This window comes from Arvicola amphibius, chromosome X, assembly GCF_903992535.2.
Source record: "Arvicola amphibius chromosome X, mArvAmp1.2, whole genome shotgun sequence".
NCBI classification, from domain to species: Eukaryota; Metazoa; Chordata; class Mammalia; order Rodentia; family Cricetidae; genus Arvicola; species Arvicola amphibius.
The window spans coordinates 21,679,523-21,706,419 of NC_052065.1; the positions used below are offsets into that span (position 1 = coordinate 21,679,523).

At 40.5% G+C, this 26,897-nt stretch overlaps 1 protein-coding gene across 5 annotated transcripts in view; it reads left to right on the forward strand.

Annotated features, from left to right (window-relative positions):
- The first annotated feature begins 618 nt into the window (after positions 1–618).
- Phf8 (PHD finger protein 8) overlaps positions 619–26,897 on the forward strand; it is a 94,705-nt gene continuing 68,426 nt past the window's right edge. For 2 of the 5 annotated variants that reach the window (XM_042054374.1, XM_038316131.2), the window contains exons 1-8: positions 1,064–1,317; positions 2,246–2,447; positions 17,943–18,028; positions 18,418–18,526; positions 21,461–21,621; positions 22,393–22,534; positions 24,221–24,407; positions 26,585–26,747. In XM_042054374.1, the coding sequence (XP_041910308.1) occupies positions 2,350–2,447; positions 17,943–18,028; positions 18,418–18,526; positions 21,461–21,621; positions 22,393–22,534; positions 24,221–24,407; positions 26,585–26,747 (946 nt within the window). In that variant the 5' untranslated portion in view covers positions 1,064–1,317; positions 2,246–2,349. Of the gene's footprint in view, positions 1,041–1,062; positions 1,318–2,245; positions 2,448–17,942; positions 18,029–18,417; positions 18,527–21,460; positions 21,622–22,392; positions 22,535–24,220; positions 24,408–26,584; positions 26,748–26,897 lie in introns of those variants that run through there. The other 3 variants (XM_038316128.2, XM_038316129.2, XM_038316130.2) reach the window with 3 other exon arrangements.

The window sequence follows — 26,897 nt, forward strand, 5'->3', positions numbered from 1 at the left end:
TGGGGACAGAAAGAAAAACTGACAGCTCAATGTGGGAGAAATCAGAAGGTGCCGTCCTCAACATCCAGACTCTCAAATCACTTGCCTACTCTAACCCTGTTTCTTGGTTTGGTGGTAATGACAGGTTTTCCTCTCACAGAGTGAAGACTGAGCCATAGCAGCCGTGGGCAGAAGACCTAGTGCGCTCTGAGGAGAGGAGCGGAGCTGCAGGGAGGCTGAAGCCCGCCCCCGCAGCCCACCGAGCACTTCGCAGTTGGGAGTCAGAGTTCGCCTCCCCTCAGAGGAGGAGACTACGGAAGAGCAGCGCGTGTTCGGAGGGAGGGAGGGAGAAGGACGGGGCCGCTATCCTAACGCCCAGTTTGCCCACAGGTAGGGGAGACTTGGCTTCCAGGCCCCACTCAAAATGGAGCCAAACTACCGCCTCGCCTAAGATGGCGGCCTCTCTGCCTGTCAACTCAAGGTCTCGAGCGCCAATCGGGCCGCCCCGCGGAGAAGCGCGTCCTCGGCTCTACTGGGCGCCGCCCCGCTTTCCTCAAGGTGGCGCCCCGCCCCGTGACGTCACGCGGGAGCCGGCGGCCTGACGTCCGGGGCTCCACCTTCACCTCGCGTGCCCGGGCCTCCTAAGATGGCGGCGAGCCTGTTTCCTCCCGGACCGCCGCCACTCTCAATATGGTAGCTGTTTACCATGTTTCTCCTCCCCTCTCCCCCTCAACTTCCTCGTTATTTTGAATAAACTTTATTGATGCCTTTGATTTCCCTGCCACTGGTCCCGGGCTCTTCTGGCTACTCCTCGGGCAGTCTCTCCAGACCCGGCGGCCAGTTCCTCCAGTTCCTCGGCTCGAGCCTGCCTTCCAGACGAGCGAGCAAGCCAGCGACAAAGCCGCTCGCCAGTCGGCCCCCGTCCCCCTCCCCCGGTCAGGCCTCGCCTTCTGGAAGGCTCTGAGCCGCTAGCCCGCGCGAGGTCTGTGGTGACCGCTGCCTTCGAGCCCCGGCCGACGACAGGCACTGTGACGCGGCATGTGGTTTCTAGGAGAAGACAAGTAAGGCTCCCAGCTTCGCAGCGGCACTCCCAGAATTCCCCGCGCGCCGCCCTGGGGGCCGGAACTGCCCGGCTAGCCTCTGCTCCTCAGCAGAGCCGTGTTGCCCCGGAGCGAGGACAGCCGCCGGCCAGGCTCGGGGGCTGAGCCCTGCGTCTCGAGGACTCCCGGCGCCTTCGTCATGGAGACGTTCCCGTAGGGCTCGCGGCCGAGGGCGTTCCGCTCGCGCTGGGGGCGGGAAGAGGTTTCCTGTCAGTCGGGGAGGCGCAGAGAGATCCTCGTAAGTTTGGGGGCTTGAGCGCCGAGACTGTCGCGTCGGGTGAAGGCTCCAGCAGTCGAGGGCTGCGGCAGCGCGCTCCGCGGACTGAGGGGACCGCCAGCCAGTGCCTGCCATTTGGGAGCACTGGCAAAACAAGTCTTCGCTCAGTTTCCCGGGTGTGAGGAAATTCTGGGCAGTTTCCCGGGGTTCCGAGGGGGGGGATCCTGTTCGGTGTCAGGGCTGAGGCGCGATTCCTGTCAGCTTTGGGGTGGAGGACGAGGTTGCGACCTGGTCCGCTTCGGAGCGGCCGGCCGGGAGGGGAGGCTGTGGAGAAGGACGGGCGGCAGCGTTGCCACTCCGAGGGCAGCCCCGAACCGAGATTGGAGTCGGCTGCCCGGCGCTGCGGCTCCTTTTCCCGGGGGCTCCGGGGCGGTTTGGGGGTAAGTCGCGCAGACTTTGAGGGTCCGCGCATCTCGGGGCTTCCTATTTGGGGGCGAGGGAGGCTCTCTCCCTCAGCCTCCCTCTGCCCAGCCTCATCCTTTCTGCCGTGCTGGGCGTCCTGATAAAGGGAAGCCAAGAGGAGACAGGCTCCGCTGAGGGACTAAAGAAGCTTCCCGAAAGCTTTCCGATATTTCCATGAAACCCGGAAAGAAGTTGTCACCGACTTGAGGGCCGGAGGAGGTAGAGGGCTGAGGGAGGCGTTTGGACGGCTGGGCAGAGGCGAGCGCAGGCAGAGCGTTCTCTCTGTTTTCGCTGAGGGGAAGAACTCCCGGGAGGTGGGTGGACTTTCTTCGCTCCCTGGCACTCAGCAGCTGGGCTGCGTCCGGGCCGGCTCCTTAGCTCCGCGCGGAGGTTGGTACCCAGGGGGTGGGGTGGGGGCGGAGACGCGGGACGGTTCGGAAACCCGGGGGGCCGGCTTCACTTTGTAACAAGTGGTGTTTGTGTCCAGCCGCCGTCTAGGCTAGGCGCTCCGCAAGGCGCTGGTTGCTGCCTTCTGACCCTCGTAAAGGCCCAAAGCTGGCCCGCCGCAAAGCGACCCACCCCCCTGTGAAGATGGCCTCGGTGCCGGTGTATTGCCTCTGCCGGCTGCCTTACGATGTGACCCGATTCATGATCGAGTGTGACATGTGCCAGGACTGGTTTCACGGCAGGTAAGAAGGGCCGGCCAGGCTGGCCAGGTGTGTCCTGTGCTCACCAGCTCTCTCCGAGAGGAGAGGGCCCCCTTTTCTACCCCTGCTCCGAGGCTAGTCCCTCCCTCAGTTTACTTTCAGTTCCCCACCACTAGACCTAGGTTTTTCTATCCGTCCTTGCAGACTAGGGCCTTGCGTGCTTATATGATTTTGTAGCTGCCTTCTAGCTACAAAGAGAGGATCAGTTTTGTATCTTGCCCGTTGTGTTTCCCCTCCTATGCTGCCTTTGCGGGAGGCAGTACTGCATTTTTTGAGATATCTGAGTCCAAGAACATGGATTTCTTTGTAACTTAGTATCAGTGGCCTTGGCCTGCTGCGTTTGCTTCTGTGAGCCTCCCTTACAAATCAATACCTCTTTCATAGCATTCAGTTAATGGAGGAAGAACTGGAATATTATTTTTTGCGCTGTCTGCAGAACCATCTACCTAAATTAAATGTAAAAGATACAGTGTAAAACAACAGAATGAATGCACATGTCACCCAAGTTTCTAGTGAAGTTAGTGTATGTAATAAAAATCCTAATATTATCCTATTACTGGGAGGATTTGCTGGAGTATAATAAAAGCAGTATATGGTATCCTTCAGCTATATATTAGATTCAAGAATTTTTAGTTGTCAGTCTTAACTTTCAGAAGAGCTGTTCCTATAATCTCAAAAGCAAAGTAAAGGTACTGACTGGTATTACCAAAATTCTGACCTAAGCTGAGACTGCCTTGATGCAGTACGTTCAAGTTCACATTTAATTGATTTATTATGTACCTGGTACAGAGTTCTATTTTCTGCTCTGTTATTTTTGTGTAATGGGGACAAACTTAAGAGTGATACCTTTTCCTTCACTCTGGAAATGTGGGAATTAAGATATCTTTCATAAGGGCCAGGGAATGTAGTACAGCATGTAAAATGCTTGCATAGCACACTGGAAGATCTGAGTTCAAACCCCACCATTGCATAAACTGGGTGTGATGGCATATACTTGTAATCTCATGACTTGGGAGTGACATAGTAGTACCATGCTAGCTTGGGACACATGATACCTTGTCTCAAAAAAAATCGTAGCCAGGCATGGTGGCATGAATTTATTTATTTTTTATATTTATTTATTATGCATACAATATTCTGTCTGTGTGTATGTCTGCAGGCCAGAAGAGGGCAGCAGACCTCATTTACAGATGGCTGTGAGCCACCATGTGGTTGCTGGGAATTGAACTCAGGACCTTTGGAAGAGCAGGCAGTGCTCTTAACCGCTGAGCCATGTCTCCAGCCCGTGGCATGAATTTATAATTCCAGCTTTCTGAAGGAAGTTCTGTCTAATTTGCAATCCTCTATAATTTACTGACTGAGGTCAGTGGATCTCATGTTCAAGGTCTGCCTGAACTATAGAGAGCCAGTTGATGGACAACATGGGCAACTTAGCAAGATTCTGTCTCAAAATGAAAATAATGTAAAGAGCTTGGGATATAACTTAGTAGTAACCTCTTACCTAGCATGTATAAGAGACTGGGTTTAATTCCCAGTATCACACATACCCAAAAGAAGTCAATATCCCTGGTTGTTTTTAATAGTGTTGATCAGGTGTCACTTCTCAGCTTAAATTATTCTCTCAGTGGTTCGCCTGCAGAGTAAAATTCACGTTTTTGTTTTTGTTTTTGTTTTTTCTGTGAGAGACAGATCTTTAATAATCTACTTAGTTAATCTAATTTCCTCCCATACCTACCCCCTTGTTTTGCGATACAGGGTCTCACTACTTAGCCTGGCTGGTCTGCAACTTGAAATGTAGTTCAGGCTGGCCTTGGTGTCACAGAGATTCACATGCCTCTACTTGCCAAGTGTGGGAATTAAAAGTGTAAGCCCCTTATGCCAGCCTTGTTCTTTATGACCCAGCAAAGCTAAATTACCTCCAACCCTGAGAGACTCTCCCCTTTATGCTCCTTTGTTTTTGCATTACCATACATTTGATGCTCTCCCCTATACAGCTCACAGAATACTTCTTCCTCTAGATTCCTCTTGTATTTTGTATACATCTTCATTTAAAAAATTTCATCTTATAGTTATACATATGTCTGTGTCACTGCCTGGGAATACAGGTAACTTTTTCTTATTTTTAGTATTTTTAGAATCTGGTTCAATGCTAAACATGCAATAGATGTTGAGTATGTTTTTGAATAAATGAAGGAGACTTCATGAAAAAGCTATTGCACTATAGCCATTAGTTTGGGTTGTATATGAAGTGTGTAAGTTCAGTATCTGGAAAGTCTCTTGCTTACAGTATTGATATCTGGGAGCAGAAAACAGGAATGAATGCTCCCTAAGTACTTATTCTGTGTCTGACTCCATAACTGACATTCCATAAATTATTTTGTCTATACCCAAGTCTGAAAGTTAAAATTTTTTCTGCTTGTGTATGTGTTTATGTTTGTGGGTGTGTACATTTGGGTGTGTGTATGTGGAGGCCAGAGGTCAATATCAGGCTTCATTGCTTAGGAGCCACCCACCTTGGTTTTTTTTTTTTTTTTTTTTTTTTTTTTTTTTTTTTTTTTTGGAGATACGGTCTCCCATTGGCCTGGTATTTTATGAGTAGGCTAGGCTGGCTGACCGAAGAGCCCCAGGAATCTTCTCATTTTTGTCTCCCCACCACTGGGATTACATGTACTCCAAGGTTTTGTATCTATTCTGGAGTGAACTGAGGTCCTAATGTTTGTCTAGTAAGCATTTTGCTCACTGTGCCTTCTCCCCAGCCTAAAAGTTAGATCTGTGAGAGAGTGTGCTGCTGTGAGTAACATATCTGACATCTTCTCCAAGTCCCTGCATGTGCACACAGGGATGCATATACAGCATACTCACAGCAGCACACTCTCTCACACTAAACCTAGAATTTGGGTTAGGCTAGCTGGCTAGTGAGCTCCAGAAATCCACTTGGCAGTTTCCCCTCAGTGCTAGGGTAATGCAACTTGTGGCCATGCTCAGTTTTATGTTGGTTTTGGGAATTTGAACTCAGGTCCTCTTGCTTTTATAGCAAACATTCTTTATCCACTGAGCCTTCACTCTAGTTCCTGAAAGTTAGATTCTAAAATTACATTTATTTATTTATGTGTGTGTATGTGTGTGTATGTATGTACACAGGCTTGCTTGCGTGCACATATGGCATGATATGCATGTGGAGGTCAGAAGACAATTTGTAGGAGTCAGTTTTCTCCTTTTACCAAGTGAGACCAGGAATGAACTCAGGTTGTCAGGCTTGGTGACAAGCACCACCTGCTAAGCCATCTCATTAGCCCCAACCCAGATTTTTAAAAGAGTGATTTTTTTTTTTAAACTGGGCTTTGAGGCACAGGTCTATAATTACACCTACTTTGGAGACTGAGGAAGGATTGCAAGTTCAAGGCTGGCAAAAAAATTCTTAATGTACAGGTGAGACATGTCCATTATAGAAAATGCAGAAAGTAATAGATGGAAATAAAAAATCATCTGTTAGTCTGTTATGTACAATTCACTGTTAATTACATTGCTGTATTAACTCTTGTCTTTTGATTTATAATGTATGTTTTTATAGGTTAGAATTATATCATAAATACCATTTTGTGGCCTCCCTGCCCCCACACCTAACATTATAATGTAGGTATCTGCCAGGTTATTAAATAGTCATCTAAAATGTGTTTCTGATACCTTGTCATGTGTATGTTTGGCCCCAGTTACTTGGTCATTCCCTTTATGTTTGTATACTTACATTATTGTTTTCTTATATTAGCTACTGAAACTTAAGAAGTTTTTGTTTTGTTTTTCAAGATAGGGTTTCTTTATGTAACAGCCCTGGCTGCCCTGTAACTCGCTTTGTAGACCAGACTGGTCTCGAACTCACAGAGATCTATCTGCCTCTTCCTCTTGAGTGTTGGGATTAAAGGCATATGCCACCACTGCCCAGCTGAAACTTAATTATGGGTTTATTGGCCAGATCTGTCTTTAATCACATTTCTAAGATGTATTTTGTTTTTGTTTGTACATTCTGACACAAGTTTCTTGAAAGCATCCAGTTTTAAAAATCTCTTCTGCTTCTTTCTGTGGGCTGCCAGAGAACAAGGAACCTAGCTGAAAACCAGATCCTTAATGGGCAACTGGCTGCTCTTGCTTACTTAGTACACCCTCACCCTGCCGTGCTCATTGTACCCTAAGGTTTTACTTTAGCTCAGTTGGAAATTACTAAATATTGTGGACTTTTCATGATTGCTTACAATAGTTAATCATGCAGACCCAGTGTGTGTGTCGTGTGATTATGTGTGTGCTTGTATTTGTATGAGTATTAGCATATACCTGTGAGCCCACAGAGGCCAAAGGAAGACACTGTTTTGCTGTATTACTCTCTGGTTTATTTCCTTGAGACAATTTGTCACTGAACCTTCAGTTAAACTAATGACTAGCAAGTCCCTTCTTCCCTTCTTCCTGCTTTTGCCCCTCATGGGACTTGGGTGTAGGGGCGTGATCAATTGGCGGTTAAAATTAACCAGACTAGCTTTAATAAAAAATATTCAGCTTTAATAAAGGGAAGAAGGGAACTTACAAAACCAGGGTTCCAGCGATTTAGGAGAGCAGGAAAACAAAGAGGAAGAAACAAACGCACCTGGGTGTTTTATAGGCTATTTGTGGTGGGGGGGGAGGGGGAGAGGGAGGGAAGAGACACCTTCCTTATACGGCATGCGATTGGCTGAATTCCCCCATCACTTGAGTCACTACCATACCTGAGTTTTTCCTGGGTACTAGGATCTGTTTTCTAAGGTCCTCAAGCCCTCTTATCACTGAGCCATTTCTCCTGTCCCAATCTCACAGATTTTATGTCCACAAATGCCTAGAGATTATAGAAATCTGTTTACACCTTTGATAGACTTTTGAAGTTCAATTAAGGATTTTGGTGCATAATGACAAGTTACTACCTGGAGTGGAAGTGAAGAAAGACAACTATGCTATTTTGATGATAAAAATCTGGACCTGCTGGGGGGGGGGTGACCACCATGTCTTTAATTCCAGCATTTGTGAGGCAGAGGCAGGCAGATCTCTAAGTTTGATGCAGCCTGGTCTATAGAATGAGTTCTGTCTCTAAAAGAAAAAAAAAGCATTCTGTGAAGGTTATGTGACTTTCTGAGCGTAGATTTGAGTTTCAGATTTTCTGACTATAGAGACAATATTCTCAAAATCAGAAAAAAATGCCAAATAGTTTCATCCATCTATAAGGCAGTTGAGTTGTGCAAAACACTCTTGATTTGTAGAGCAGTGTCTTTTAGTATGTATCACAATTATTTGAAAGACCCATTAAGAAAGCAAGATAGATTTCAACCTCAGTTTCTGATTCAATAGGTAAATGAGGCCCACATTTGAGAAACATAAATTTAAAGCAGTATCAATTTCTTCTCCTTCCATAGAGTATGATAACATCTGATATTGGATGATGGATGAAGTAACATTGTTACTATATACCAATTATGGTCAAAGTGTTTCATCTCTGTGAGGCCTTAGTTTTCCTGATAATGGTTATGATAGTTTAAATAGAAATTATTATATACATGTTAGTTTTTTATTAGCATATAATGGATCTTATGGCATTTTCTTTTCATCATTTATTTGTTTGTTTATTTTGTTTGTTTGTTTTTTGAGGCAGGGTTTTTCTATGTAACAGCCCTGGCTGTTGTGGAACTCACTCTGTAGACCAAGCTGGCTTTGAACTCACAGAGATCTGCCTGACCCTGCCTCCCGAGTGCTAGGATTAAAGGTGTGTGCCAGCACTGTGCTGGAGTTTTAATTAGCTTGGTTTTATACAGGTTATTTTGTATTTTTTTTTTTTTTTGGTTTTTCGAGCCAGGGTGTCTCCGTATAGATTTGGAGCCTATTCTGGAACTTACTCTGTAGACCAGTCTGCCCTCGAACTCACAGAGATCTGCCTGCCTCTGCCTCCTGAGTGCTCCACCAGGCCTGCCAGTTTTATGCAGATTTTGTGCTGTGCTGACTACTATATCTGTTGTGGTCTTATGAGTGCAACGACTCTATCCTGTCCAGAAGACATTATTTCACAGCAGTCTTCCCCATTCTTATAATTTTTGTGCATCTTCTTCCACAATGCTCCCTGAACCTTTAGGGAAAGGGTGTGATAAGTTCCCTGTTCTTACAATTTTTCTTCCCCTTCCACTACGTTCCCTGAACCTTGGGAGTGTGTGTGATATAGACGTCTCATTTACGACTGAGCACTCCACAGTGACGTATTCTCTGCATTTTGACCAGTTGTGAGTCTCTGTATTAAACATCATTCACTACATGGAGAAACTTCTCTGATGAGGGGTCCATAGATATTTAGAAACATTTAGAAGGAGAAGGCAGTATAATGGAGGAAAAGCAAATCATGGAGGTAAAGGTTTAAGTGGGGAGTGGGAAATGAAGGTAGAGCGATAACCAACACTAAAGATATTTGAAAAAGTCATATAAAATGTTTTATAAGCTTCCTGTTATATGTATATACATGTACACAGGTAAGCTTAATTCATGTTATCCTACGTGGAGGGATAATGCTCATCCCAAAAGCTGTAGATTATCAAAAATCCCAGTGCCAGGTATGAAATACCCCATTTGTCAAGGTAGTCCTAGAGACCCTCGCTCCCAAAAAACAATACAGGGTATTGTCATTGCTCTTGGTTACTCATTAGAACTTGCTGGTCAGATCCTATTGCTGAACATATCATATACTTTGATCATAGGATATGGAAAATTCAAGCTGGTTCTGACTTGGAAGCATTCTTCTTACTAGCTAACTTTCACAGTATCAGAAAGTGTTTTTGTAGTCTGCTGGGGAAGAGAGACCATCAATAGCCTTTGCCAGCTGTGAATCTGTGAGCTACAATAATGACTGGCTTGGCAAGGTATGTTCATTGGTTCAGTAGTAGCATGAATGCTATGGAGGTAACCAAAAGCTTTCTAATTGGACTTAGGGCCTATTCCACATGGGGAACTCACATTTTGTTCTATAAACGTGGCCAAGCCCTATAGTTAAGGAAGTTATAGGCCCTACTACTATTTTGCTAAAGGGACATGCCTGAATTAATCTTTTAATTTTTTTGGGTTCCATTTATTCCTTCTTTCCCTTCCCCTGCCTCCTCTCCTCCCCCCCCTTTTTCCTTCCCTCTGTGTGTGAGCATTCGTGCATGTGTTTGCCATGGTGCACATGTGGAGATCAAAGGACAACTTGATGAAATCAGTTCTCTCTACTATGTGGGACCCTGGGATCAAACTCACGTCATCAGGCTTGCAGAACAAGCACCTTTACCCTGTTTAGCTGTTTGTCAATCCTCTTTTTTATCCTTCCATTTTTCAGAATTTGACTCTTATTATTATTGTGTGTATATATTTTGACGTAGGTGTAATAGTGAGGGCATACATTTGCCATGCACTTGTGTGGAGGTCAGAGGAAAACTTTCAGAAGACGGTTCTCCTTCAGTCATTTTGAGGCAGGATCTCTCTTGTTTCTGCCTTGCTGTGTACTCTGGGCTAGCTGGCCTGTGAACTTCCAGGTGATTCTTTCATCCCCACCTTATCTCCCTGTAGGAGAGACTAGTGGGATTATAGATGTGCTCCACTTTAAACCTGCTTTCTACATTGAATCTGGAGATCTAATTCAGGTTATCAGGCTTACATGGCAAGCACTTTTACTCTCTGACCATTTTTGCTGGTCTCTTTTCATAGGTATTTATCTGATACTAATATATCCATTCCCACTGGGTGGTGGTGGTGTACACCTTTAATCCCAACACTTGAGAGGCAGAAGCAGGCCTGGTCTACAGAGCTACACAGAGAAACCCTGTCTTGAAAAACATATATATATATATATATATATATATACACACATACATACATATGTCTCCACTCCTACTTTCTTTTGATTAAGGGTGATTTTGTATATATTTTTACCCCATTTTCTTTTTGCTGTTCTCAAACCGAGGCAATTCCAGGCATTCTGTCATTGAACTACACCCAGCTGTCATCCCTTTCCTTTCAGCCTATACTTACATGAAATGGGATTTTGTTTTTAAAGTGTGTGTGTGTGTGTGTGTGTGTGTGTGTGTGTGTGTTGCTCACATGTTGTATCTTGTAGTGGGGCAGGGAGGCATGCATACAAAGTTTAGAGTTGATTCTCCTCTACTGCTACATAAATTCTCTGTATTGAACTCAGGTCTTCTGGCTTTGAGGCAGATGCTTTTTACCTGCTGAATCATCTTGCCAGCCCTTGTTTGGGTTTTTTTTGGGAAAGGTTCTTACATAGCTCTTTCCTCAAACTTGGCTCAGTAGCTGAGGGTGACCTTAAACTCCTCTGATCACCTCCCACCACCTTTTGAGGTCTGTGAATACAGGCCTACCTGAGATAGGAAACCAGATAGAATCTTGAGTAAAACTTGCCACTGTTCTGGCACATCTGATCTTTGAGTCCTACTTGGTTCCAATTCGACTGCCCTGGAACTCACTATGTAGACCAGCCTGACTTGAGCTCAACAGAAATCCAACTGTCTTAGTCTCCTAAGTACTAGGATGCACCACTATGCTGGGCTTGAGACCCTATTTCAAAAGTCGAAATTGAGCTAGAGTTTTAACTAAGTGACAGAGCACTTGGCCCTAGGTTCAGTCCTCAGCCACCAAACAAACAATAGTAACAACTGAAATCCTTGTGTATTAGTTACTTTTCTATTTCTGTGAGAAAACACCATAACTGAAGCAATTTATAGAAGGAAGGGTTTATTTGGGCTTATGGTTCTGGAGGGATAAGAGTCCATCACCATCATGATAGGGAGGCATGGAAGAAATCACCACACATGGCAGCAGGAAAAGCAGCAAGTAGAGAAAGCACATGGCTTTTGAAACCTCAGAGCCCACGCCCAGTGACAGACTTTTTCTAGCCAGACCACACTTCTAAGCCTACCCAAACAGTGTAATCAGCTGTGGACTAAGTATTCAGATGCCCAGGAACATGGATTCAGATTACCACACTATGGTAGCCTGAGAAATGAAAAAGCTTTTTTATTTTTCTGAAGAAGAAACGCTTTTCTTTTGCAGTAAACATTTTCATTTATATAACTGGCACTACGTGTAAGGGATAAAAAGTGAGACCAAAGAAACAAGGCCTTTTTAGACCATGTTCAATTAGTTTTTGATTTTTCTAGACAAAAGGTTTCTTTTGTGTAACAGCTCTGGATCTCCCAGAACTCACTCTGTAGAGCAGGCTGGCCTTGTGTAGAGTTCCGCCTGCCTCTGCCTTCCGAAGTGCTGGGATTTAAAGTGTGTGCCACTATTGTAAGCCTGGTTAATTAATTCTTCAAGAAAAATAGGGAGGGTCTAGAGAGATGGCTCAGCAGCTAAGAGCTGTTCCAGAGAATCTGAGTTCAAATCCCAGCACCCATGTCGGGCAGTTTACAACTACCGTAACTTCAGTTTCAGGGGTTCCAATGCCCTCTTCTGGCTTCCAAGGATAGCTTCCAACACATACACATATACATAAAATTTTTAAAAAGTTAAAAAAGAGAAATAGGGAGCTTTTGAAGGGCTTTAGGGATGAGATAATAAGATCACATTTTTTTTATTTAATTAATTGATTTTGTGTTTTTGTATGCCTGAGTGTATGTATGTACACAATATGTGTGCAGCAGCCCAAGGAGGTCAGAAGAGGGTGTTGGATCTCTTGGAACTGGAGTTCTGGATCCTCTGCAAAAGCAGTACGCACTCTTCTTAATTGCTGAGCCACCTCTCAACCCCACACTTGTTTTTTTTATTTACTGTTTTAGTATGTAGATTCATTTGTGTGGACACAGAGTAGAGGCTTGGAATCTAGTTGGATGAAAAAGGCCAATAATTCTAGTTAGAGATCATAACAACCTATATTAGGGCAGCAACAATAAGAATGACAGAAGAACATAACTGATAAAGAATTAGGATATAGAACTGGGTGGTGGTGGTGCACGCCTTTAATCCCAGCACTTGGGAGGCAGAAGCAGGCAGATCTCTGAGTTCGAGGCCAACCTGGTCTACAATAGCCAGTTCCAGGACAGCTAGGGCTTTTACATAGAGAAACCCTGTCTCAAACAAACAAACAAACAAAAAAGAATTAGGATATAGAGCTGAGCTTTTGAATTTTATACCATGTTTTATTTATTTATTTTTTTAGTTTTGTACCATGTTTAACTGTTAACCATTTTTTTAAAAAAGTCATTTTGAGCTATGTGAGTGTAGAAAGATATTTGACTTTGAACTGTCAGAGGGGGAGCAGACAAGAGGGGATGAAAGAAAAGTAGAATGAAGGTTTTTTGTTCATTAAGGTCAGTGCGCTTGTTTAAATGTTATTGTAAAGAAAGGAGAGAAAGAAACAGGGTAAGAGATTGAAGATACTTTAGAAAGAAGGGACAATTAATTGAGGAAGTAAAAAAATACATTACCTAGATTCAAATCCTGACTTTAGGAGGAAGGAAAGATAGTACTTCCATTGTAATAGGAGGAATGGATAGGTAAAGAAAGTGGAGTTGGTACTAGGAAGTCAAATTAGTTCTTGTTTATTTCATTTGTTTTTTTTTTTCAAGAAGGAAGTAAGTCATTTGCATGGAGATAAGGGAGAGATAGTGGGATCAAGATTTGAAGTTTACTGTGGATTGTGGGATGGAAAGAGTAGGAAATTGTAGGATTATCAAGCAGCATAATTTATGTATTTTAGACAGTGAATTTATTTTGCCTCCAGTTCAATGGGCGATTTTTTTTTATCCAGCACACCCAGTAGTCTAGTTTTAAATAGTGGGATTGAGCTAGGGATAGGTTTGTAAATATGATACAGCGTAGTAGGGCAAGTGAAGACTGCTGGAATTTAAGCTAGATAGTAAATAGGTTGAAGTCAAGAATAGGTGGATTTGGCAGGGGTTTGGTGCCATAGGCCTGTAATCCCAGTGCTTGCTTATAATCCCATTATTCAGGAGGTGAGGCATAAGCATTATGAGTTCAAGGTCACCCTAAACTACACAGTGAGACCTTGTCTGAAAGCAAAGCATAAAGTTAAAGGGAATGCACTGAGTGTAGTGTTGTGGCACAGGCTTTTAATCCTGGTGCCAGGAGGCAGAAATAGATCTCTGAGTTTCAGGCCATCCAGGACTACACAGTGAGACCTCATTTCAAACAACAACAGAATAAATTAAATAAAGAGTGGGTGAAAAGTAGGAGCAGCTAGGGTTTTTTTTGTGAACAAAGAACAGGTTGTAGTGAGACTTGCATTGATATTCTTATGGTCAAAGAAATGGTGCATGTATTTCATATTCCAGAAGTGAAGCAACTGCTGGACAAAATCTGGGGGATGGTCATGTGAGTAGCTGAAATGAGAGTGGGGATAACTATCTGAAGATGATAAGATCAAAGAAGAATGAACCCAGGAAGTTGGGTCCCCATGCTAATATTGATACTAGGTTGAATATTGAAAAGATTTGGGGTACTAATATTGATACCAGGTTGAATATTGAAAAGATTTGGGGTGGAGAAAAATCTGTGAGCAGGTTCTTTGAGTGAAGGGATGTGTTGGGGAGAAGGGTAACTGGGAGTAAAGGAGAGCAGGAAGTGTTATGACTGCCTGGTATGAAACTTAAAGAACAGTCATTATCTCACACAAGGCCTGATGGTTAACATTAGTTGTTAACTTGATGAAAACTAGAATCACTGGGAGTTGGACCTTAGCATGCCTGTGGGAAATTATCTTGATTGTATTTTAATTGAGGTGGGAAGACCCGCACACTGTGAGTGGCACTTTTCTGGATGATGTAAACAGCAAAGGAACTGAGCAGCAATAGATATTCATTGCTTTCATCTTCCTGACCTAGACTCAATGTAACCAGATGTTTCAAGTACTTGCTGCCTTGACTCCTACTGACATGCACCTTTTGAATTGTGAACTATGAGCTGTCCTTAAGTTGTTTTTGTTCATGACATTCTGTCATGGTGATAGGAAAAGAAACTAAGGCACAGAGTAGAGATAATCTCAAATTCTCACAGGAGAGTTAAAAAGATTACCTGCTGAACTTCCCTGAGTTGTCAACACCTGGAAGAATACAAGGCTTCCATCTGATAGAACTCTTAGCACAGTGCTCCTTAGACTCTATGATGAAGAACCAGCAAATAGTTTCCTTTATTTTCACTCTATAACAAATGGATTTTGTAGAATAAAAAGAATGACTAGAAAAATAATGTGAACAAAAAGCAATATAATAAACTTCAAGTTTTCATTATTAGATTCAATGACTATTAAAGCATCCTGTCAGATTGCTAAGAAGTTATACATATTTTCACTTTATGTACTTAACATAGATCTGTAATCAACAGTTCACAGATCAGTATTGGACTATGGATTACACTTTGAGTGGTACTAGTATGGAGAAAATTGTTTCCTTGAAGAAAAACCATATTTGGTTAAACTTGGAAAGAAAAGGGTTTTTTTGTATTTTGGTTTTATTTTATTGTTTTTAATTGAGCTATAAATTTTTCTCCCCTCCCCTCTCTTCCTCTCCCCTCCCCTTCTACCCTCTCCTGTGGTCCTCATGCTCCCAATTTACTCAGGAGATCTTGTCTTTTTCTATTTCCCATGTAGATTAGATCCATGTATTTCTCTCTTAGATGTATTTTGGTTTTAAGTGGGTTTAATCTAACCAAAGCTGGCCTCCTGATTCCCCTGCTCCCATCTCTGAAGTTCTTAGATTACTGGTATATTAGTTACTTTTTTATTACTGTGATAAAACACCATGACCAAAGCAACTTATGAAAGAAAGTGTTGAATTAGGGCTTATAGTTCCAGAGAATCCACATTTATGATGGCAAAGAGAAGGCAAGGCAGCAGAAATAGCTGAGAGCTCACACCTTAAACCTTAAGCTGGAATGAGAGAGCACACTGGGGATGGTTGGAATCTGTTAAAACCTCAAAGCCTGCCTCTAGTGACACACCTCCTCCAACAAGGTTACACTTCGTCCTTCCTAAGTAGTTCTGCAGTCTGGGGGAACAAGTATCCACACATATGAGCCTGTGGGGACATTATTCAAACAACCACAGAATGAATGCATGTACCACCAAGCCTGGCAAGTGTTTCTTGAAGGGGAAAAACAACAAAAAGCTTTAGGGTAATGAGGGGGTGATATCTGGATTTGGCAAAAAGTAATACCATTTACTCTGTGCCTGTCTCTGTTCATTGTGTTATGACCTTTATGTACATTATCTGCTTTGTAACATGAGGGGCTGCTCGTGGGGTTTCTGCCCAGTTCCCCGCAGCCAGCAGGCCCCAAAGAAAATTACACAGAGATCTCCATAAGATTATAAACTGATTGGCCCATTAGCTCAGGCTACTTATTAGCACTTGTAACTTACATTAACCCATTATTATTATCTATGTTAGCCACATGGCTTGGTACCTTTTTCAGCGGGGTAGGTCACAACCTGCTTCTTTGGTGATCTGGGCAGGAATGGAGGGAATTGGGCTTCCTCCTTCCTAGCATTCTCCTGTTCTCATTGCCCCGCCTCTACTTCCTGTCTGGTTGACCCACCTATACTTCCTGCCTGGCCAATCAGCGTTTATTTAAAACATGATTGACAGAATACAGACAATTCTCCCTCACCACTCCTAACCTCTACAAAGTTGATGGTTTCCTGATTTCTTGACATCTTACAGGTTTATAGACATAGAGTTGGAAAGATGAAAGAGGCTTGATTTCAGGAAATTTGTCATGATCTTGGCTGAAATAATTTGAGCTCTACCATGTTTTTATGCACCTCACTGTATGTGGTTAATAAAAAAATTTAAGCATTTAACCATAGCCAAAAATTATTTGAAGGGTTCTTGTCACTTTCCTTTGTGAGGGAAGTGTTTAGTATGTGAAACTACTGCTTTATGTACAAGCATACAAAATTAAATCTCTCTTAAACTTTAAAATATGAAATAACGTGGTCATTGTAGCAAGTAGAAAATTCAAATGAAGCTGCAAAAGATTACCTAAAATTCTTCATTCATAATTGTTGGCCATAAAATATTTCTAGTAATTTTATTTAATAAATTATCCCAGCAAATTTCTAAGATTACATTCTATGTTGAAATAGTATTTTTTTAATATTTATTTATTATATACATAATATTCTGTCTGCGTGTATGCCTGCAGGCCAGAAGAAGACACCAAGACCTCATCACAGATGGTTGTGAGCCACCATGTGGTTGCTGGGAATTGAATTCAGGACCTTTGGAAGAGCAGGCAATCCTCTTAACCGCTGAGCCATCTCTCCAGCCCTTGAAATAGTATTTTGGAGCCAGATGTGGTTGCTCACACCTTTAATCTAAGTACTAGGGAGACACAGGCAGATGGATCTTTTTGAATTCCAGGACAGCCAGGGCAGTTGCAGAGGAACCCTGTCTTGGAAAACAAAAACAAAAGAAGAAAAGAAATAAATAAATAGTATTTTGGATGCATAAAGCAAGATAAAATCTCATTAAAATAAGACCTGTTTTTAATATTTTGAGACGTTTTCCCTATATAGCCCAGGCTGGCTAATATTTGAGGGTAGCCAAAAACATATGATAATCCTGCCTCTGCCTCCAGAATGCCAGAATGTGGAAATTAGAAGTTTGGACTAGAACATCAGGCTCTTTTTGTTTTTTTAAATGTGGCTATTTGAAACATTTAGAATTACTTATTTGGTTTATATATTTCTGCTCATTCACATACGAATGCTCTAGTTTCTTTCAGCTTTTATCATTCTGAACCCTAATGAAGTTTTTGTTTGTTTTTTAAAACAAGGTTTCTCTGTATAACAGCTTTGGCTGTTTTAGAACTTGCTTTGTAGATCAGTCTGGCCTTGAACTCACAGAGATCTGCCTTCCTGTGTCTCCTGAGTGCTGGGATTAAAGGCATATATTACCACTGCCCAACTCTAATGAAGTTTTAATGACATTTTGTCATCATTGTTTTAGACCAGTAGAATTTTGCATTAATGAAAATGTTTTGTAGTCTGCATGATATAGTACCTACTAACTGCATGTGGCTGCTGAAATATAGCTAGGGTGATAAAAGAACTACTTTTAAATTTTACTTAAAATTTTTTTATTTATTTTTATATGTATGAGTGTTTACCCACATGTATGTATGTGCACCATGTGCCTAGTGCTAGTGGAGGCAAGAAGAGGAAATCAGATCCCCTGGAACTGGAGTTAGAGAGGATTGTGGACTGCCATCTGGGTGCTAGGAATCAAACACCAGTCTTTTCGGTGTTTTGGAATAGCAGCCAGTGCTCTTTACTGCTGAGCAATCTCTCCAGCCCCCAATTTTACTTAATTTTAATTAATATAAATAGCCACATGTGCTATGCAGTACTCACTGTTCTAGAACTTTTAAAAGAAAAAAAAATTTTACAAACCTTGGCTATTTTTTTTTCTTTTCCAGTTGTGTTGGTGTTGAGGAGGAGAAAGCTGCTGATATCGACCTATACCATTGCCCCAACTGTGAGGTCTTACATGGACCCTCCATTAGTAAGTAGATGTTAGAGTTTTCATCAGGAAGTGATCAAGGGGAGAAACAAATCAAAGGTAGTTTTGAAGAGCATTTGCCTTTGTGCAAATTGCCTTTGCCTGAGTGTCTCAGACATTAATTACTTCTTACACAAGTCCGGCATGCCTGTAGCTATTGCACTGAGAGGAGAGAAGTACTTAGCTTTATCTCCCTCCCTATTTAGCAACTGCCTAGAGGAAGCACACTCTTTTCCCCAGGAACTTTTCTGAATATAAGAGAGTCTCTAATTCTAGTTGCCTCCTGGGGTTTTAGATTAGAAAATAACCTATTGAGTATGGAGGCCTTTTGTTCTTGGAATCTTAGCACCTGGCCATTCTAACTCATGACCTCTTGTCTTTTTCTGGTTTAGTGAAGAAACGCCGTGTGTCTTCCAAAGGGCATGATACTCACAAGGGAAAACCAGTGAAGACTGGGAGCTCTATGTTTATTCGAGAACTCCGGGGCAGGACTTTCGACAGGTGAGGACTATTTGTCCAAAGGAATATTAAGCATCAAGGCTATGGAAAGCTGAACATATTTCCCTTCAGCTTCTCAACTGACAGTGCTTCTCGTGTCTGGATTACCTTCTGGGCCCTGCAAAATCTCCTATGGGTGGGAACTTCTGTTTTGGTCAGTTTCTAAGTAACAGTGGCTAGAGTTTCACTTGATGTTTAGAGAACATTATGGTCTATTTACAAAAATCTGCAGTAGTTGGGAAGTAACATTTGTCTTAGTCAATTTATAAGCATCTGAGGAATGCTAGAATTGGAAGAATTCTTTTTGTTTTCCCCTGTGTATATTAATTTTATGAAGTAATGTGCTTTGTTATGACATTTCCATATGTTACAAAATGTACTTTGATCATAGCCACCTATTCAATGACCCTTTCTTATTCCCTCCCCCTTTCCTCTTCCATACTCATAACAGTCTTCCATTTAATGTCTGGAAAAACTTTTAATGATCAGCAAATTTAATTCTCTCATTGTAGAGGAGAGAAAACTTTAACACTAAAACATTCTTTTGTCTTGTATTTCTTTTTCAGCCAAAAATGTTTTCTTTTTTTTAATTAACCTGGGTTTGTTAAAAACAAATTAGGTACTTTTTGAACAAAAACAATGAGTTAGATAAATAAATATTGTGAGGTTTTTTAAAATTCATTGAACTGTTTTCAGGTTTCCTGTTCTTCAAGTGTTATTTAGATTATTTTTCTAATTTATTGTTTTAAAAAAAAATTAAAGGCTGTCAGTCTACCTCAGACCTCTCAGATCCTTTCTTCTACCTATGTCAGCTAATTTCTTTTACATTCTTTCAAAAATACTCTTTGTATCCACATATATGTGTTTGTGTGTTCTTTTTTATTTTTTGAAACAATGGAAGCACTATGGTTTGTACATTACTTTTGTTTTTAAACCTAAATTATATGTCTTGGACATGAAATCACAAATATATAATCCTTAAATCTTACATAGATATTCTTTATTCTCATTCATGGTCATTTAGTATTTCATTGAATGGATATATATTTTATTTAACCAGTCTTTTATTGACAGCTATTTAAATTGATTCCAGTATTATACTGTTATTGAGAAAGCTTCTGTAGTTAATATCTTTAGTTTTCAGTGGTAAATATTGAACCTAGGCCTTATGCATGCTAGGCAAGTACCCTACTACTGGGCTATATTCGAAGCCTCAGTGAATATCTTTGTACTTGTTTTTTGCTTATGTGACAAGTACAGTGGTAGATTTAACTGTGTGAAAGTGAAATTGTTAGGTCAAAAGAATATGTCTGAAGAATCTGTAAATATTACCAGTTGTTTGCATAAAGGTTGTACAGTTTTATATACAGATATTTTGTCAAGGCTCTGATTTTACTATATCCTGGCCAACAATTTTTTTAATGTTAAACTTTTTGTTTTAATCAAAATTTAGTGAAATCTTTTTATTTTAACTTTTGCTACCTTAATTATGAAAGAGGTTGATTTTTGTATATTTATGACTCCTTTGTTTGGTTTTGGTTTTTCAAGACGAGGTTTCTCTCTGTTGCCCTGGCAGTCCTGGAACTCAGTGTAGACTAGGCTGGCCTTAAACTCACAAAGATCTGCTGCCTTCCTATGCTTCCTGAGTGCGAGGGTTAAAGGTATATACCACCCTTGCCCGGCTATTTATGAGTCTTCTTTATTGACAGTTTTCCTTTTTTCTAAAGCATTTCTCATATTTTTATTGAGAATTTTTTCATGTAACATATTGTGATAATGCTTTTCTCCTCTCCCAACTCCTCCCAGATCTTCCTCACCCATCCAACTCTGCACTTTTTATTTCTCTCTTTAGAAAAAAAAACATACAATACAAAACAAACAACCCCACAAGAAAATCTCTCTGTGCCCCCCACATACACATAAAAAACACCACAAAACATTAAATCAACAAAAGACAAGACCGAACAAAGAAAAAAAAAGCCCTAACAAAGCAATATGAAACAAAAAAATCTACAAAAATACCTTTGAATTTATTTGGTGTTGGCCATCTACTGCTGGGCATGGAACCTACCCTTAAGTGTGGTTAATATACCCAGTGAGACTCCACTGAAGAAAACTAATTTATAACAGGTTTCTTTGCAGAGAGTTTTAGTTTTTAATGCAGATCGATTTATTTACTAACCATTTTAGTAGCAACTGGATCTTATCTCGTAGATGTTTTTCCCTAGTACCTTTTATGGCTTTACTTTTTGCAGTTTAATTTTTGGGCCATCTAGAACTACATAGAGAGTGAAACAGATACTGAGCTTAATATGTTTGTTTCGATACGACTCATTTTCCTTTTCTTCATAGTCTATTTTTTCTTTCATTTTCTTTTTGGTTCTGGAGATTGAAATCATAGACTCAATGCAAGCTAAGTAAATGCTCTGGTACTAATTTATACCTCCATGTATCTACTATCTTTTTTTCTATCATGCCTCGGAGTTGAGGGAAGAGAAAGAATATCATCAAAATATATTTTATAAAAAATTTAAAAAAGAATTTCCATTTTATGTATTGAGAAAGTGTTTATATACTGTTTTGTAAAAACTCAGTCTTTGTTCTCTTCACTAACATTTTAAATTGGATGTTGCTATTCTGGGTTAGAACAAATGAGTCAAAATTGTTAATTATATCTTTCCTTAGGTAAGCTATTGACTAGTTTCCTTTGTTATTCAGAGAAGAGCAGTCTGTTCACCATATATTCCCACCTCTGTCAATGACCTTGTCTCCTGCTTTGGAGAGGTCATTTCTTTCCTGGCATATGAGGTGTATGCCATTAATTGTCACCCCATATAAGACTCCCTCAGGAAGACTATGCCCTTTACGTAAGAGGCCATTAAGGCCTTTAGTGAACAAAATCTCAAAGTCAAGGTTTCTCTCCTGTGACCCACACAGCTCAGATGAAGTGATTCTGAAGCCCACGGGAAGTCAGCTAACGGTGGAATTCCTGGAAGAGAATAGTTTCAGTGTGCCTATCCTTGTCTTGAAGAAGGATGGATTGGGGATGACGCTGCCCTCTCCATCATTCACTGTGAGGGATGTGGAACACTATGTTGGTAAGACACCACAGACCCTTTTAATCACGACACTACCTGTTCCCATCAAGATTTGAGTTATACTTGGTGTGGTGGCATATACTACCTTTAAGCCCAGCACCTGGAAAGCAGAGGCAGTCAAATATCTGTGAATTTGAATCCAATCCATAATGACTTCTAGGATAGCCAAGGCTACGTAGGGAGAGCCTGCCTCAAACATAACAGAACTAAAAGGACTAGAGATACTTCTCTAATCCACCTTTTTATATTTGCTTTCTAGCCATCTTGAGAATATGATGTGAAGTGCCTTGCCTGGAGTCATTCTTTGGCAAGGCAAAGAGACAGAATTCTAGTCTCTTTCCCATCTTAATTTGTGTGTGTGCATGTGCGTGTGAGCACTCATAGCTAATGACAGTATTTGCTTTATTATCTTCTATTAACAGACCAAACAAAATTAAGTTGGTCCCCCTCCCATTTTTTTAACCTGGGAAATTTTAGGTATCATATTTTCTCTGACACATGTTCTTACATACTATTTATTACTGGAGCTTAAGTTTGTGGGGAGAGTGGAAGGGAAGAAATAAAGACGCATATCCATGACCGATAGACTATATGAGAGTCCCTAACAGGTCTCCACCCAGATTTTGAGAAGAGGGTGTGATAGATTCCTACTCTCTACTCTAAACACATAAGTATCTGAAGACAGAATTCCTGAGTATAAGGCTAGGTGCTGGTGAGGTGACAAGAACTTTTTGTCCCTGAGATCGCTTGGTACTCATTTCTTTATTTTAGGTTCTGACAAAGAGATTGATGTGATTGATGTGGCCCGCCAGGCTGACTGCAAGATGAAACTTGGTGATTTTGTGAAATATTACTACAGTGGAAAGAGGGAAAAAGTCCTCAATGTCATTAGTTTGGAATTCTCTGATACCAGGTAAGAGGGGAAAGGTAACAAAAGCCTGATTGTCTAAAACTTGTAGGTATACTTGAATTTATATTTTGGTTTGTTTCTTCCTTTCGAGTGGGAAGGTGGTATATACTTTGTAGTGTATTGATTCAACTTTATTAATACCTAAGCCTATTTGTTCTCCAGTTTTCTTTCCTTTTTTTTTTTTTTTTTTTTTTTTGAGACGGGGTTTCTCTGTGTAGTCCTGGCTATCCTGGAACTCGCATTGTAGAGCAGGGTGGCCTCGAACTCACAGAAATCTGCCTGCCTCTGCCTCTCTCAAGTGCTGGGATAAAAGGCATGTATGTATTACCACCACCTGACTCTTCTCCAATTTCTAACATTAACTAGATTGTACAGTATCTACTTTACTTAATTTGTCTCCTTCATTTTAGGGCATCTTTCTTTGAACTCTTCCTAGTATTTATATTTTTGCCTTGTAACTGTCCTAACTGAAAGATAAGCCCTCAGTTTCTGGAAGTAGATTCTAAAATCTAAAAATTAAACATAAGTAGTCTTTCTAAAGGTAGGTTGCCTATGTTTAAAAGTGAAAGGTTGTAATCTTTAAAATATTCTGTCTATACTTATATACTTAGAACCGTGGTGAATACCAAGAAATTATAGCATACCTTTTTGTTATTAGAAAACTTACTGGTTATTGACTATTGGCATATTAAGCTTTGAGATAATTTTAAAAAGTTAGATTTGCAAGAAGATGCAAAAATAGTGTATAGTAAGGTCCTATGTACTTTTCAGTTTCCTGCAGTGGTAACATGATCATAATATTAAAACCCTTACTGTTGCTTTTAAGATTAAAGAATCTAAAGATATTTAAAAGCTATAGTTGCTTTATATATCACTTCAGAAAGCCTGTGAGATAGCTTTGAGATATGCAGAAAAGGGGAAAAAACTGGAACACACAGAAAATAAAGCCGGGGGACTAGGTTGCATGTGGATACGTGCTATACACATGAATGCATAATTCTTTGTTTAAATAGTTTGTAGAGATGGACTGCAGAGTTTTCATTGACTTTCCTGAAGGTCAAAACACACAGGAGAGTATAATGTTCTAAAAGATTTGTGAGTTTATATAGGATAAAAACAGCCAGATTTATGGAACTGAGCTCCAGGAGGTTTCTATAGTATAAGGGCATTTCATAAAGAAGATACCAAGGTAGGGACAATACAACTATTACAAACTACGTGCTGAGTAAGTAGACGGAAAGTGAAATGATAACTATGACAATTTAGTAGTAGAAATGAGCACTTTCTACTGGGGAAGGATTTGGAGCTATAGGACTTAGGAATCTGATGGAATAAGACTGAAATCAAGACTGGAGAGATGACTTAGCAATTAAGAGCACTGGTGCTCTTCCACAGGAACAGGTTCAATACCCAGCACCCACATGGCAGCTCACAACTATCTATAACTCTGGTTCTAGGGGATCTGACACCTCACGTAGACATACATGCAGGCAAAACACCAATGCACATAAAATAAAAATAAATAAATTTAAAAAGACTACTGATCAAATTTATAGGAATAAGTGTTGCATATACCTTTGGGTTCTGTAGAGAAAATGATTTATTTGTCTTATCTGGCCAGGATATTTTATTCAGGCTTAAACTTTCAATTTTCAGTCAGTTTACATGTTTTTTCACCTTCTTTACTAGGCTCTCAAACCTTGTGGAAACACCCAAGATTGTTCGCAAGTTGTCATGGGTGGAGAACTTGTGGCCAGAAGAAAGTGTCTTTGAGAGACCCAATGTACAGAAGTACTGCCTCATGAGTGTGCGGGATAGCTATACAGATTTTCACATTGACTTTGGTGGAACCTCAGTCTGGTACCATGTACTTAAGGTAGGAATGAATATGACTTCTGGAGGTAGCCAGATGTGTCTGCCTTTCATATTCTATTTGGGTAATACTTTAACATAATTAACTCTATCAAGGTATGTTACTTGGTAGATGGGCCTATAATTTTGGTGCTTAAGCAAAAAAGCTTTTGAAGGTAGGCATGGTGGCTTGTGCCTTGAATTCCAACACTTGGAGGGTTGAAGCAAGAAGGTTGCCATGAGTTAGAGGTCAGCCTGAGCTACATGATAAATTTCAGATCAGCTTGAGCTAAAACATGAGATACTGTCTCAAAAAACCTCAAACCAAAACGAAGAAGAACAACAACAAAAATACATGGGGATGGAGTCAGGCATGCATAAGGAGGCGCTTGGTGAGCCAGGCGGTAGTGGTGCACACCTTTAATCCCAGCATTTGGGAGGCAAAGGCAGGCAGATGTCTTAGATTCAGATGTCAGCCTGGTTGTCAGCCTGGTCTCCATATGAGTTCTAGGACAGCCAGCGCTGTTATACAGAGAAACCCTGCCCCCACCCCCCCAAAAAAGAAGGCCCTAGAATGCACCTCAGCACTGAAACAATACTTTTTTTGAGGTCTGGGGATATAACTTAATGATGTAGCACTTATTAAGCATGTGCAAGACCCTGGTTTCTTTGTTTTTCTAGCATTGCAGAAGTAGTTGTTTGAATTACAGTAGATTCCTTAAGATAGTCCCAACTGTTCCCTATTTAAAGGAACTAATTTCCATTATTTCTAATATTAGAAATTTCTAATATTTCTATTCTACCAATATGCACGAAAATGTCTGTATTTTCTTTAGAAATTCTTGATAACATGAGTTTTCTCCCCCCAAATTTTAATATCTCTACCATAGAATTCATTTATTTGATTGTGAATTTTGACAATTATATAGCCACTTAATGGCCACAGATAAAACAGACATATTACAATTCTTTTCAAAGTATTAATTCCTATGATTTTCTTTTTAGTGGTTGTTATGATTTTATAATTACTGTATGTGGCTATAAAAGAGTTTTGCAGTTAGGAAAACATTTCTTAAATAATTTTGATTATTTTCACCACTGTTTATCCTGTTTAGTTATCAGAAGAACCAAGGAAGGAACAGAAAATTTGCTTTATGGTTGTTATGCAGAATGATCATATATCTTCAATTATTTGTTTTCATTGGTTTGTCATGAAGAATTGGAGCATGTAAATGAAAATGCTGTTATGCAAATGCATGTTTTAATATTTTCATGGAAAAATACAAGGATAATGAGATGATTTCCTCTGTGTTCTTCATCCATATTCACAAATGCTTTCATTTTCTTCTTCCAAAGCAAATGAAATAAAGTGTATACTTCTTCCTGAGACATTTAGACAGTGTCTCTTTATCTCTAATAATTTATTATATAGTTCTTAAGAAACAAAAGTATTTTCTTAACTAATTATAGGATAGTTATCAAAATCAGGAAATTGATATAATACTATTATTAGCCAATCTGTGAAGACCGTCAGTTTTCTCCAGTTGTGTAGTACACATATCTAGTTTTGTAACAAATATAATAGTTTTCTATGTTTAAATTGATAATATATTAGTTAAGCTACCAGAGTTATCCTTATGCCAAGGTATGGTTTTGTCCCCCCACCAAATTTTGTCTATCAGGTGATTATCCAAGCAAAACACAATTAGGAAATAAAATATTCTTTCAACAGATAATCATCTAATAAAAAATAACCTTTTAGAAGTCCTTGGGCAGTTACTCAACTTTTAAAACTAGTAACTGATTGCAGGTGTGAGAAGGAACACTGTGTAACTGGCATTTAAAGGCATATTCAATTTTTTTCTCATCAGTAATATGGCCTTAAATTCTAGGACTAGTAGTATTGATCTTACCTATAGAGGCTATTTTTCATTTGGTATTACATCTGCAATAAGAGTAAGCATTTGGTATATATTTCTCCTAACTTAAACAGTTTTGATTTAAATACCTCCTTCAAGTTGTTTTCATAAGTTTGAAGAAAATTTCAGCAGTGGATAAAAAATGATATAAAAATTGGGAAATGGGTCTGGCATATGCTATGGTTGTGAAGGGTGAGAGAGAGATTTGGCCCTTTGGAACATCTCTTCCCCCAGAAGGACTTTGCTTGACATCTTTGATATGGTATCTTTTTTTTTTTTTTAGGGTGAGAAGATCTTCTACCTGATCCGCCCCACAAATGCTAATCTGACTCTCTTTGAGTGTTGGAGCAGTTCCTCTAATCAGAACGAGATGTTCTTTGGTGACCAGGTGGAAAAGTGCTACAAGTGTTCTGTGAAGCAAGGACAAACACTTTTCATTCCTACAGGTCATTCATGAGTCCCTCTAGAGGGGCGGATGGGAGGATGGGAAAGGCAGAAAGAAGGGAGATAGTGGCACTGCACCAAATACTGCCTGTAATTTAATCTCATTATGTGAGATCTCTTTTTCTCATCATCTGAGAGGTTAAGAACTAGAC